General features: G+C 42.8%; 1 protein-coding gene across 1 annotated transcript in view; it reads left to right on the forward strand.

Moving 5' to 3' along the window:
- aff3 (AF4/FMR2 family, member 3) overlaps positions 1-13724 on the forward strand; it is an 18490-nt gene extending 4766 nt beyond the window's left edge. The window contains exons 3-19 of the mRNA XM_014340034.2: positions 886-963; positions 2034-2067; positions 2177-2234; positions 4593-4644; positions 4882-4916; positions 5064-5253; positions 7315-9291; positions 9437-9555; positions 9669-9834; positions 9920-10023; positions 10558-10621; positions 12047-12183; positions 12286-12357; positions 12461-12554; positions 12646-12695; positions 12807-13012; positions 13128-13724. Of these exons, the coding sequence (XP_014195520.1) occupies positions 886-963; positions 2034-2067; positions 2177-2234; positions 4593-4644; positions 4882-4916; positions 5064-5253; positions 7315-9291; positions 9437-9555; positions 9669-9834; positions 9920-10023; positions 10558-10621; positions 12047-12183; positions 12286-12357; positions 12461-12554; positions 12646-12695; positions 12807-13012; positions 13128-13249 (3558 nt within the window). The 3' untranslated portion in view covers positions 13250-13724. The remainder of the gene's footprint in view (positions 1-885; positions 964-2033; positions 2068-2176; positions 2235-4592; positions 4645-4881; positions 4917-5063; positions 5254-7314; positions 9292-9436; positions 9556-9668; positions 9835-9919; positions 10024-10557; positions 10622-12046; positions 12184-12285; positions 12358-12460; positions 12555-12645; positions 12696-12806; positions 13013-13127) is intronic.
- Positions 13725-14856: the final 1132 nt, after the last annotated feature.

Consider the following 14856-nt stretch of genomic DNA (forward strand, 5'->3'; position numbering starts at 1 on the left):
CACACACACACACACACACACACACACACACACACAGTCACTGTGGGAGCACATTTAATCTGTGGTAATAGCTGAAACACTGCATGCCACAGGAGTGAACCGAAGACCCTGCACTTTGTAAGTAAAGCAGTGTTTCCTGTAGCAGTCCGTGACGGGTGGGTCGATGATTCTTTTACTTACTTCCTTCTAAGATCTTTGAGGAAATATTTAAAACAGATCAATCCAGCAAAGCTACGTTTTCACTTTTATTGCATGTTCTACAATTGGTGATTGTACCAGCGCACTCAGCACTGATGAGCACTCGTTGCGGTTCGCTTCCAGATGTCTTTCATGCTCTTCTCCCCAGGGCTTCCTTCCACAACAAATGTTGTGATGAGCTTTTTTTGTGTGTTCTGACTCACGTATTGAATACCTTTGAAAATGCAGAATGAAAAATGCAACAGCTCTATGGTGCAGTCCTCCTGAAAACTGCAAAATCATGTCTGTTTCTAAGTTTATTAGATCACACTTTGAGCCCAAAATGTTCCGTTTTGTTCACATTCAAAGATAGTGAGCTGCTGTTACATGCACCTGTTTTTGTACACCGACAGCTCTGGTGAGCCGGGGGTTTTAATTCACTGCACACTGATCACAGATGTTTCAAGCGTGCAATTCACATCGCTCAACTTACAGTAGACAGGGACGCTAACCCATATCCACAGCCAGACACGCTCCCCCTGGTGGGGAGGAACAGTGTTCATAATTAGAGTCAGCTGTTAAACATGGTGCTCAGGACTGTAGAGAAATGAAGAAAGTTCTGCTGATTTAGTATTCAGGAAGATTCATCCATCACAGTGGCATTTCACCATTGGTCTTTGACCCCAACTCTGCATTTCTGCTAAACAGGACATGACCCAGTCCTGGAGGGACTTTGGGGACTCCTTGAGGCGTGACCCAGCACAACGAATCCTGTACAACTCTAAGGTATGTCTGTGACTTTGTGTTTATCTTTAACGTCTGAATTTCAGCTTTATTACTTCATTTATACATCATGTTTGGGGTTTTCTTTGTGAAGTAATGGTTTTCTGTATGATTATCAGTCTCTCACATCGCTGTGAAAGGATTTTGGTCAACTCTTCTTGACAACATTGGTTTAGTTCATCAAGGTTTAGGCATTCATTTATGTGTAGCTCTCTTAAGGTCCCACCACAGCATTTCGATCCGGTTGACGTTTGAACCTTGATTCTATTCTGTTGAAGATTTGCTTGGGATCTTTGTCCTGTTGCATGACCCAGTTTTACTCAGACTTCAGCTGTTGGACAGATGGCCTCCTATTTGACTCTAGAATAATGTGATATACAGAGTTCATAGTTGACTCAGTTACAGCAAGATGTCCATGTTGTGGGGCTGCAAAACAAGCCCAAATCGTCACCCATCCACCACCGTGCTGACAGTTGATATGAGATATTTGTGCTGATTTGCTGTTTGGTTTTCTCCAAACGTGGCGCTCTGTGTTATGTCCAAACATCCAAATACTTAGATCTCCTCTGTCCAAAGCACCGTGTTACAGACGTCTTGTGGTTTTTTCCAGATGTAACATGTTGTTTTTAGAGAGAAGAGGCTTTCTCCGGTTCTACTTGTAGTGTCACAAACTTTAACATTTAACATGTTAACTAAGGCCTGTAGATGTTGCTCTTTGGTTTGTTACTATTTTTCTAGAGGTTTGCACGATCTGACCTGGAGGTGAAGCTGTTGGGATGTAAATTCCTGGGAAGATCTGCAGGTTTTAAAATTTTGTTCAACTGCTCAGACTTTCACCTCCTGGTTCTCATCTGTGTTTGAGGTTGAAGGACTGAGATTACGCTCGCTGTTTCTGAATCAGCGTGTCTGTGGTTGACAAGGAAAAACAAATGTGTGAAAAAAAACCAAACCTCAATCACTTCTGGTGATTTTCCTGCATATTATGAGTCAATGTTTATCTATAGGGACGACACATTTTTAACTGTTAAAAGTGAGATTTACTTACAGTTGTTTTGTTGTCTGTCTTTCCAAAGGATACCAAACAGCCAATTACACAACAAAGGCAAAGTATGTTTTTGCCGATTTTTCTGTCAAATTTGAAAATCTGACATTTGTCATCATTTACAAGCAGCTCCCTGTTATTAGTGTTGTAATCTGGTTTCTTTCTCTCTGTCAGACCGAGGGGATGTTCCGCTGCGAATGGCCCGTCACCCTCATGTGGCCCCCCACAAATCGTAAGTGTGGCCTAAGGAAACACGATCCTCTGATGTTCCTCAAGCTTGAGCTGCTTCTGTAGCGCGCACACATACACACACACACAGAGTGATGAAACGCATCACAAATACTCGTGCGTGTCTCGACAACTTCTGTAAACTGTATTCATCAACCTCATCGTGTCAGTAGCTGCGAGGAAAAACACGAGTGATAGCGAAAGAGGGGCGAGAGATGTAGACATCTCAGGTCAATCAGCTAACGGTGTTCCAGGCTACAAGTCGGGTTAAAGGTTACTGAACATTCCTGAAAGCTGTCAGTGGAGACCGATGTGCTGCTGTTTGTTAACTTTTTACATCCTCCTTTTAACGTGAAACACATGTTGAGTGGTGTAAGCCAACTATACAATTTCACAACCTTTGTTATGTAAGACAGAATTTTTTTTTTTTTTTTTTTGGGGGGGGGGGGACGACTTTACTAAAATATTTATAGAAAGTTCTTTTTAAACATTTGAACATGTTTCTGCAATGTAAATAAATCTTGTGCAGTTACATAATATAACCAATACATAACCAGTCATCTTTACTGAAGACAATATTGAGTAAAGGGTTTAGCAGTGATTGGTTAATCTGACTTAGTTATCTTTGTATAGTTTAAGAGCCAAAGGTGCTTAATTTATGTGGTTTTGAAACTGAGTTTTATTTGTTTTGGGGAGAAAAATAACTGCATTGAAATTTAATTTTGAAATCAAAAGAAACTTAAAGTACTGTACAAAAGACTTAAACCACCACTCAACTCTTTATATTTTATTTCCAAGGAGCCAGACTTTCTTGTCATTTTGAAAGTCTTGCAATGTTTTTCTTTGGACTTTGGTTGATTTTTTTATTTAGTCCTTGTACCTGACCATTTTCAGAGGAATATTTTGTTTGGTTTTGCAAAAAACACTAGGCTAGTGGTCTCAAAGTCAGTCCTTTGTTATCTTGGCTGTGTGCTTAGGTTCGTTGTCTTGTTGGAAAATTAACCATTGCCCCAGGTCCAAAGGGCTCAGGAGCAGGTTATCATCAAGAATGTCTCTATACCCTGATTAGTGTCCGGATTCAGTCCTCCTTCTGAAAACATCCCCATAGCATGATGCTGCCACCACTTTAGGGATGATATTTTCAGGTGATGATGGCATTCACACCAAAAAGCCACACCAATTTTTTGTTTTTGCTCAGACCAGAGAATTTTGCTTTTTATGGTGTCCTTTGGCAAACTCCAGTTGAGCTGTCATGTGATTTTACTGAGGAGTGTCTTCATCTGGCCACTCTACCTCACAGGGCTGGCTGGTGGAAGCTTCTCCTCTCTCCACAGAGCAATGCTGGAGCTCTGTCAATGTGACCATCAGGTTCTTGGTTACATCTCTTATTAAGACCTTTCTACCCCAATCGCTCAGATTGGCAGGGTGGCTAGATCTTGAAGACTCCTGCTGGTTCCAAACTTCTTCCAGTTACGGATGATGGAGGCCTCTGTGCTCACTGGGACCTTTTAAAGCTGCAGAAATTTTTCAGTATCATCCCCCAGGTCTGTTCGTGGATACAATCCTACAGGTCTGCAGACAATTCTTAGACTTCTTGGCTTGGTTTATACTCTGAGAGGTACAGTCAGTGATGGCATCTTATATAGACTGCCGTGTGTCTTTCCAAATTATGTCCAGTCAGCTGAATTTACTCCAATACAAGTTGGATAAAAACATCTGACAGATGATCAAGGGAAGCAGGATCCACCTGAGCTCAATTATGAGTGTCATGGCAACATGTACTTGATACATGTTATACTTTTGTTTTGTTTTTTTAATAAATTTGCCAGAATTTTACACAAACTTTTCATTTTGTCTATATGGGGTCCTGAGTGTAGAATTTTCAGGTGAAAAATAATGAGGGGTGGCTGAAGACTTTCACACTCTTTTTCACTGCACTGCAGCTCTTAATTTTTGAAGACATTAATAGACGGAGATGTTCATGGAAATGCAAATGTCAGACATTAAACACCGTTGAAGTGTTTACCTTATAATGTCAAATTGAGCCCATTTGAGAACACTGCAGATAACCATCCAGATAAGTGAGTGGATTTAAACCATGTCCTGGTTGCACCCTCATGTAGTTTCCACTAATGAATATATGTCTGAAGATCTGTGGGCTGTGTTCAAACTTATCATTTCAATAAAGAAGAACACAAACGTTTGGAAGTGCTGAAAATTTGAAATGCATCATTCTGATAGACTGATTAAAAAAATGTATCAGATCGAATCAAGTATGGGCTGTGAAAGGTGGTTGTCCGGCAGGAGAGATTAGGTTTCAGTTGGTTCTTGGCTTTGTGACTGTGTATTTGTTGGTTTACAGCATGCTCGCCGATGACTTGAAGCTGAGCAGTGATGATGAGGAAACTCCCACGGTAGGTAACACTCATCTTCCCATATTGTTGATCATTTCTTTGTCAGTAGTCTTGGCCTGAGGCAGACATGATTAGAAGATATTGAGAATCCTTGAGGAGACAGAGAGACTATGCGGGAGAGTGTGTGAGGACAGAGAAAGCCAAAGGGAAAGAAAAAGTGCCTGGCTTCTCCTCTTGAATGACACTTTTTCTAATGTGTATAATAACAAATTACTGTGTTTGTTTTGTGTCCCACAGGTGATTCATGAGTCAGCTTCCTGGGACAGACACAGGTACCTGCTTACAAATCCTTCACTTCCTTTTCCTTTTTCTTCTGTATGCCTGTAAATATGAGTTAAATATTGTGAATAACAACAGTATATATGCCTGCGTACCCCCTCTGACCCCTCTCTGATGTTTGTGTGTGTGTTGACTGACAGCCTGTCAGCACAGCGAGCGCACACACATGGCAGGCGGGTGAGACATTCCAGCTCAGACTCCTCAGGCTCAGACTCCACCAATGAGTCAGGCAGCAGTAGCTTTCATTCCCGGAGCCCAAGCCGGAGTCCAGAAGTTCACCCTGATCCCGAGTCGCCTGCCAACATCCAGCCACTGTGCAACAACAAGGAGGTACCAAATGCTGAAGCCACAGCCTCCCCGTCTGCGTTCTCCGTCTTCTCTGCCCATGTCTCACTTGTTTCTCTCCTTCTCTGTTTATGAGCCTGAGGGTGATTTCTCTGCAGGGAGTTGTGGGCTCTAAGGCAGTTGACAGCAGGTGTGGAGAGGGACAGAGCAATGAGGAATGCATGCAAGTGAGAGAGGAAGAGGACTTGGGGGTTGAGGGGCAGAGGTAGCTCGGAGAACTAGTGCGTAGGTGTCATTTTAAAAGTGTGACTCTTAAAGAGAGAAGCCCTCGGGATGTGGAAGTCATCAAAACCTGAATTCGGGTTGACAGTTACAACTAGACCTTTTTCAAAAAATAGATATTACAGCAAAAATAATGTGGACTGCTTGTTTGTTATTATCTCAAATAAATACAGCAGATAGGGTGTAGGCCAGGGTATGGGCTGATGGAGGTGGGGGGCATTGTAGATGTGTGTTGTGTGGGAAATGAAGGGGAAACCAGCTTCTCTTCTATGAATGGAAGGCCCTGTATGACATAGCATAGACTGTATTACTGAACATGCACAACATTGGGCCCCTATATAGAGGAAGGGAGTGTGTTTGTGGGGAGGGAGGGGGGGTGTAAACCATGTGTTTTTCATTTACGTCAAGTATTTGAGTGTCTCCCAAGGAACAGATGGGGGGTTGGAGTTGTGGAAGCAGCAAATCCAGAGTTCCAGGTAGTGAGAAAAAAAAAGGGAGGGACAGAAAAGAAGGAGGGGAGGCAGTCAAGAGGGCACAAGAGATGCAGTGTCTTCTCTGGAAAGGGAGCGAGGGATGAGGGTAGGAGGGCAGAGGGGTCACTGTTTGGCTTGAGGAGTGGAGGTTTAATTTAGCTCCTGGTCAGCGAAGACAGAAAAGAAGTGAGCACGTAAGAGAGAGAGACGTTTGCGCTCCAGCTGTGAGTAAACTCTTTGTTGTTGTTGTTTTTTTACGTGAGTAAAAAGCTCCTACTTTCCTTCTCATTCTTATGGTTAGCAAGCCAGTTGTTGAGCAAACATTAAGTGAGTCATTTGGTATAAGTGGATGAGGGGTTGAGCTACTGTAACCTCAGTCCGAGTCCACTGAGCATGCGTTGGAAAGTATGCTGTTGAAAGGTTCTAATGTTGGAATTTATTTATGAGTCATAATCCAGATTTGTCATTTGGACTTTAAATAGTTTCACAACAGCTGAGCCGGTGAGGTATTTTCTCATGTGCTGTGAATGTATTACAGTTTTACATGTTTCTATTAGAATGTGCAGATAGTGTGATACAAACACATTTGGGTGAGGCTTGTATCATTCCTTACGATGGTTGAATGTAAGATTAAGTGATCCAGAATCGTCTGTTCGCCCTGGATTATCACAAAATTAGCCCATAATGATGCAAAATAGGTCAGGAGGTTTAATTACTCTCCTACTTATAGTAGTAGTGTAATATCTTGTATTTTTTTTTAGTAGTATTTCATGATTTAACGTTTGACCTTTCGACTGCACGTGTAGCCTGCAAAAAATTTACTGCATAATTAAGTCCTAACCTCTTGCTTTATTAGAAGCCCCTGCAATCTGGCAAGTCTCCACTGCTTTAGCATCGAGCTGTTTCTTTCCTCAAACTACTGAAATCATTCCACACTCTGTTCTATAAAATTATTTTTTTATGATTGAATTGTTCACTCACTTTTAATATCCTTTTGTGTCTGCTTTCTAGACACATTCAGATCAGGTTGATGTAAATAAGAATAGGTTGATGACAACTTTTAAGGACCTCTTTAGCCAGCATTGCCTTTTTATGTTGGAAGTAGTTGAAAAAAGTACATAAAATAGAATTAGAATTAACTCAGCCAGTGGCAGTGATAAAATGCTGTGTGCATATGGCTATGTCAGTAACAATAATTCAGATCTACAGTGGCTATAGCTGCATAATAGCATTTTTATTATGTTGTTCCAGCCTATTTCTGTATGTTGAAATCCTCACAATCCCCAACTGTCATCAATATTTTATGATTAATTTGTCTTTTTATCTCTCTCTGTTTCTGTGTTTTCTTAAGCCTGATCACCCCCCTGCTGCCCAGTGGCAGTTAGATAAATGGCTGAAGAAGTCGCGGAAAAAATGTGCCAGCACTGAGCAAAATCCCTCCCAGACTATTCCAGGACGCCTGCACTCTCCCCACACCCACCGAGCCCCATCCCCAGCAAGGTCATTTGACAGCAATCAGGAATACAGCCCTAGCCAAAGCCCTATTCCCAGCCCACAGTTCAGTTACAGCAACAACAACAGCCCCCTTCCAAGCCCTGGTTACAGCTACTGTCCAAGTCCGAGCCCATTTACCAGCACCTGTCAAAGTCCCAGCCCCAGTCCAAGGCACAGCCCAATTCCAAGTCCAGTTCTAAGTATTTGCCCCAGTCCATGTGGGACACTAAGAGACAGCCGTAGTCCTAGCCCTATAGCTAGAGATCCTCCAAGAAGCCCGAGTCCCAGTATACCTGCTCCTTCCAGGGTTTGTCACTACCCTGAGTTTCAGAGTCAGAACCAACCTCAACCCAGTCAATCAACCAATTCCCACAGGATAAAAATTAGGCCATGGATCGCCCCGGTGTCTGACACTAATACAAATATCAAGTCCACGAGTAATACTCATCTTCAGCCATCTCACAAACACAGACCCAAGACTCGACCACCACAGGACCAAGGCCAAAGTCAGACTAAATCAAAGGCTTCTGTCATTTTAACCTCTAGTCAGAATCAAAGCCACACATCTAGACCCAAGCCTAACTTTTATCCAAGCTCTAAACAGCTGGCTGATGCGTCCCAAACTAGAAACACATCACAGTTTGCGCAAATCCAGGGAAGCAGGTCCAGTCACAAGCCCCGACCTCCATTTCAACCAAATTCTCAACATAGCCCCACAAGAGCAAAGCATTTAGTCCCTACTGCTCGTGAAATCAATCCTATTCATAATTCTCAATCTACCTCCAGAGCTGCTAGTAATCCTGGTTGTGGGCCAAACTCTCAGTCCATCCCTGGCCTCAAAAAACACAGGTCCAAGTCTTGGGAGGCCACTGCCCCCACCACTGTGAATGTTAATCACGCGAAAACAACACCGAAAAAACCTCAAACTAAGAAACAGGAGGTGGAACGCAGAAGAGATCATCTGACCACAGGAGAGGGGAGAAAACACGAGAGAAAGGAAGATAGACAAAAGGAAAAACAGCAAGGGAAACGGGAGCAAAAGGAAGACAGGAGGCTGGCGGAGGAGCAGCTATTGAGACGGTCCTGGATCCAGAGTTCGGCTGAAGAAGAGGAGGGGGAAGAGGAGGAAGGAGTGACGGAACAGGACAGGAGGAGAGAGGGGACGGCAAGAGAGGAAAGTCGGAGGAAGAAGGAGGCGCAACAACAGCGACATAAATGGGAGGCCAAACATAAAGTCCCTACCAACCACTCACATCAGCAAGGGGGGACAAAAAAGCGGGGAAGAAGTGAGGAGGAGAGACAGTTCCAGCCAGACCCGTCGCCTCCTTCATCTTCACGGTCCCCAACTCCTCAGAGAACATCCTCCTCATCCTCTTCTTCGTCCTCATCGAGTTCAGATTCTGAATCTGAATTTCAAGCTCCGATTACCAAAGTCCCAGCAGACTCCACCTCTCAGAGGAAACTCGCCAAGCCAGGGCAACAGGGCCCAGGAAGGCCTGACGCCAGCAGGCCTAAGGTGGTGCAGCACAGACAACCCAGCTCAGGTAACCCGAGTGAGGACCAGCAAAGTGCGGGGAAGCAAAAACTCTACACCCTCGTCCCCTTTGGACGAGGGAACAAGGCTGCACCCCACTCCCAGCGAGGGCTCCGAAATCTGGTGGTGCACATAGACCTCTGTCTTCTCAAGAGGGTCCCAGACACTGCTACTCAATCCACTCCTAAAAAAACCTCCTCTTCCTCCTTATCCTTATCAGCCAAGGACAAGCAAATTGAGACTATGAAACACCTGCACGTCCCTGAGACACAGACTAAAGACAGCACAAGAAAGCGCAAGGTAGACAGTGTTTCCTTTCATTCTTTGCCAAATGTGACGTGCATGTCCACAGAAATGGAATAAATCATTGTGTTCTGCAGGAAAAATGTCATTTGAATACTTTTGTATGGTCTCATGATGTACATGTGTGTTTGTGTGTGACCAGCTGGAGAATGGTGTGTCACACAGAGAAAACAAGAGGAGTTATGCAGACAAAACCTCAGGCCACACAGAGTCGTCATCTTTCACAGCTGAGACCATAACGACTGATACCGTGGACAGTGGGTAAGAAAAACTATGACGACACACTTCAGTTTGCACATACAGCCACGTGGCATGCACACCCAGTTGCACCAATGCAATTTAATCCCATATTATGTGGCATTTGTATCAATCAGGTGTGTGGAGGACGATTTGGACAGTAAGAGGCCGCTGTCTCCGCTGTCTCCCTTGTCTCCCCGGCCCCAGAGCCCCGAGATCCCCAAGTCTAACTCCAAAACAAAAGCTGCAGAACAGCATCACACCCACAAGAACAAAGACAAGAACAGAGATTCTGCGATAAAGGTAGCATAAACAGCTACTCTAAATAATGCCAACTCCACTTATTCCAACCATTTTTGCTCATCCCCGTCTCCTTTCGTGCACTCAGCCCAAGATGGAAGTGGAGTGTGTGAAAGTGTCGAAGCAGCCCCAGCCACCACCTGAGTCCTGGAGCACTGCAGCACAAAGGGGGACTGTGCCAAACCACGAAACGTGAGCGATCCCGCGTAGTCCACACAGTCCATTCCTGCACAGCCCACGCTGCCTTTCTGTCATATAAAAACACAGACTGACAGTCTATGTAATCTTAATGATGATATGTAAACAGGATTATGTAAAAAGATTCCACAAAAATCACTATAATTAACCCAGATTGCATTTCAGACAATGTGTAATTAGATCATAATGAAGTTGTCAGGGGTCACGTGATTACATTTTGTTCATGTCTTTTAAAATTTTGAACTATACTTTAAAATTAGGAAACCTTTGCGATAAACACAAAACCCCATGTTTCACAGTAGATAAGGTCATTTGATTTACCCAAGTGTAAGTGCTGAATATTCAAAATACATTTAATTTGCTTTGCTAATACACTTTTTAATTGAAAAACATCACCAACATTCAGTACTTTCATTTTGAGACCATTACATTTTCCCTTATATCACCCAGAATGCTCTGCATGATCTCATAAAATACTCTTTACAGTCTGTAATCAACGTTATTGTGTGTTTGTCTTTTTTTTTCTAGTCCTCACCATGCTGAGTACTACTTACATGAAGCCAAAAGGATGAAGCACCGTGCTGATGCCATGGTGAGTCTTTGATCTTTGCTTGAATATAAATTGTTAATATTGAAATTATAGTTATTGCAGATAACGTGGAAGAAGTTTGGAGCTTATTTATTTATTTTTTAAAATCTGTGTTCATTAAGCATGCAGTTCTTTGTCTCTGTGTAGCTTTGCATGATTCACAGTTCAAAATAATCCTTCTTTATGCATTTCTGGACTGTGATGTAGCTCCTCGCTTACAGTGTCTCCGAAATCACAGACTGCATTTAAAAGATGGGCATAGCTACTGTGACATCACCCATCTGGATTATGAACATGGAAGACCCTTGTTAACAAAGTGACCATACTTGGATGAGAGTAGGGAATGCTAATTTATCAGCTAATGTTAACAGGCTTGGTTTGGATGCAGCACCCAAAAACTTTGTGGGTGCACTGCAAAATCAGTGTTACATATAAATAAAATACACAATCCAAAATTTCACTCAGTGAAACAGCGCAAAACTATTCGACAGTTTGTAGCTCACATTATTACTTGTTATTTGTCGGATAATAGAAGTAAAAATTAAAAAACAACTACTCTTAATGCAGGCGTTCACAACGACTGCGTGATGGATTCATTTGTTTTTTCAAACTGAGCTTGAGTTTTCAGATTTTTCCGACCAATCAGACCACTGCATTCAGCAATAAACGTGCACCAATACTGAATATACAAATAGTGAAATAATCCAATTTTACCTCAGACACAGACACTGCTCTGGGTCAGTCGGCTCTCTAAAATGATTTCTCTCCCTCCTAAGATGTGTTCCCAACTCTGCCAACATGAGCTCAAACTGCCCCACTGACATCCTGAAATATGCACGACAGCGGCCGCGATACAGCTTCACCTCCTGAAATTCTCCATGCTGCTGCCTTTTCCTGGGAATCGAATGAACACAGACTCTCAGTTTCTTCTTTTTCTCGTTTAGAAACCTCAGGAGAAGCTGATCATCCCAAACAAATTAGAGACCAAAACTTTTTTTGTGCCAGGCTTTAAGTGCTATAGTGTAAATATGCCTATCAAGTTAGACATTTTAACATTGGGGTCTTTGTGGATTGACCTTTTTTTTTTAAGTGGCCAATCCAGGAATTGCAAGAACCATCTGAAATGAAACATTTACAGCACTTTGAAGCATACCCTTACAATAAAGATTACACTGACACCATCTTCTGGTATAAACTGGTTTATATCAGGGCGATTGGGGTGCCAGCCATACTTACAGCCAGTTTAGAATCACTAAATAACCTAACATTTTGGCTTCTTTTGCCTCTCCAACTGTGGGAGGAAGCAAACTACTGGATTCAAACCCAGAACTTTTTTTCTGTGACAGTGCTAAACATGTATCACTGGGCTGCCCAAAAAAAATTAACAAATAAAAGAATATTTTGCCTCTTTTGATTATTTCTTTCCAGGTCGACAAGCTAGGGAAGGCTGTGAACTATGTTGATGCTGCTCTCTCATTCATGGAATGTGGGAAGGCAATGGAGGAAGGGCCGCTCGAAGCAAAGTCTCCTTATACCATGTATTCGGAAACAGTGGAGCTCATTAGGTGAATGACATTTCAATGCTAAAGCGGTCACAAGTCATTTGGATTTGGATATGTGCATAAACACAAATTGTGGCTCTGGTGTTAAAAAGCCTGTTTCTTAAGGTACGCAATGAAGCTGAAGAGCCACTCTGGCCCCGGGGCGAGACAGGAAGACAAACAGCTGGCGGTTCTGTGGTACATATTTCTTCATCTCATCTGTTTAAGCCACATCTATCATCATACTGAAGGACATGCATTTTGAGGATGATTTTGCGCCATGTCCGACTCTTACCCACAGTTTCCGATGCCTGGCCCTCCTTTACTGGCAGATGTTTCGCTTGAAGAAGGATCACGCGCTGAAATACTCCAAAGTGCTGCTGGATTACTTTAAGGTACATCTAAAAACAAGTCATTTAATTGAAAACAAGTCAACTTTTATGTGTGGATGACACGTCAATAAGCCTTGTTTGCATGTTGTTACAGAGCTCTCCTAAAGTGCCTACTACCCCACCCGGTTGGAGTGACTCTGGGAAGTAGGTGGATGATAACTTTGAATGATCGGCCTTTTCTTCAGCCCATTTAGTCCACTGAAACCACCGCTGATTGCCCATCACTCTGTTGTGTATGTGTGTTTTCACTCTTAGGGGTACAGGAGGACCCCCCTCTTCACTCTCGCCTAATACCAAACACCTCGCACGGGTTTCCCACGAGGGCAGCAGCTCTGCCTCCCTCATAAGCATTCCCCACCGTATCCACCAGATGGCAGCAACTCACCTGAACATTACCAACAGTGTGCTGTACAGCTATGAGTACTGGGAGGTGGCAGACAACCTTGCAAAGGAGAATAAAGGTAGTGGTGATTTAAATGGGAAATAAAAAGGGGAGAGATTACCATGAAAATATGTCAAATGCGTTTTGGTTTTCAGATGTTTTAAGACCAATATCTTTTTTTTCTTCCTCATCAGAGTTCTTCAACTACTTGAATACTTTGTCTGGGCCATTGACTCTTCACAGTAGCATCGCTCACGCTGTCCAGTACACCAGGCAGGCCCTTCAGTGGATACGCATTAGTGCCAAACTCAACTAACTTAGAAAGGATTCACTATAACCTGCCCACTGGATCTCATTGACGGTAGAGGAGGTAAAACTCTGGAGAGCACTGAGATGGATGAACTCCCACAGAGCCTAATAACCCCCACAGTATGTTTTGGTGCATACGCTTCCTTACTGTGTGCACATTAAATGAGCCTCTTAACCATTTGCCAAATGTCCCTCGGACCTTGGAGGATTCACATGTATGTTCAAATTCACCCGGAAAGCCTTTTTCATACTTTGGAAGTAATCGTTAATCTAGCGGACTTTTTCTCAAGGGGCCAAAGCAGGAGAATATCCTTAAAAAAAAAAAAAGACCTACAACTAGAGAACTTGTTTGCATCTTTTGCTAATGAGGGTTGTAATGATGTACTTTTTTTCATTGTTTTTACTGTGCAATATTTGATGGATGGTTTGTTTTTAGAAAAAAAGAGGAAGACTTGCAAGAGAATAAAATGTTTGTCCCTTTTTATTTTTGAGTGTGGAGTTACATAAAGAAACTTTGTACTGAAGACGTCCCTCTGTCGGTTTACAAATTGGGTCTGGTTAAGGGTTACATGGAAATACATACAGGATGATAATCTTTTCCCTCAATGAGGAATATTTCTTCTAATAATCAGCATGTGAAACCCATCAGAAACCACTGGATGATGGCTGTATATAGTGCTTTTCTACTCTGAGCACTCAAAATGCATTTTACTAGAAGCCTCATTCTCCCAGTAACACACAAATTCTTACAAGTGCTTTTTTCTACACCTAAGCACGCCCTGTCTAACATTTGCACACTCCAGTGGATGCACTAAATTTAAATATCATCCCCAAGAATACTTCAACATGCAGACTGGAGTAGCTGGGAATTGAACTACTGACCTTCTGATTAATAGACTGCCTGCTCTACCCCAATGTTGAGATTACTTGAGAGAAAAAATGTAGGTGGCTAATCAGAGGCAACATGTGTTGCATGTGTTTCAGTGTACTTAATGAACCTTTAAATAAGTGCAGGTGTACGTTTATAGAAAGCTACTTTGCATATTTTTGACCTTACTTGTGAATAAGGACTGCTCAGATGAACACACTTTCTTATGAATGTTTCTCATTAGGAAACTTAGTTCCTTTGATGATTTGGAGGAGGATCTTTTCTGGGCTTTTTTTCCATGACACTCATGCACGCACACACAGTCATAGTTGATTTACACACAAGAGAAGAAGGTCCGCACAATGTGACTGTAAACAGATTTATGTTCCCCAAAACATGAGTCATGAACACAAACACTCACACTGAGTGAAAGTCAGCCTCATTAGTCACCAAGTTACACTCTCCATCACTCCACTCCACCACTTCCTGCTGCACCAACACAGATGTCGCACATGAAGCTTCAGCATCCGATGTCTGGTACCATAGCAACAGAGAACAACCAATAAGGGGTGCGGGGATGGGAGGGGTGAGTGCTTTTTGGGACAGGCTAGGGTCAGTAGCATCCTTGCTTTCAGTGAAATACGAAGTCTCCAAACACAATCAGTAGCAGACTACTTGTTTATCCCCCTGAAAAATATGACCCACTTTATTTACACTTCCTTTAACACGCAGGCTCCTTTGTTGCA

This window comes from Haplochromis burtoni, unplaced genomic scaffold (assembly GCF_018398535.1).
Source record: "Haplochromis burtoni strain Fernald_Lab_line unplaced genomic scaffold, NCSU_Asbu1 Contig_333, whole genome shotgun sequence".
In the NCBI taxonomy this organism is placed as follows: domain Eukaryota; kingdom Metazoa; phylum Chordata; class Actinopteri; order Cichliformes; family Cichlidae; genus Haplochromis; species Haplochromis burtoni.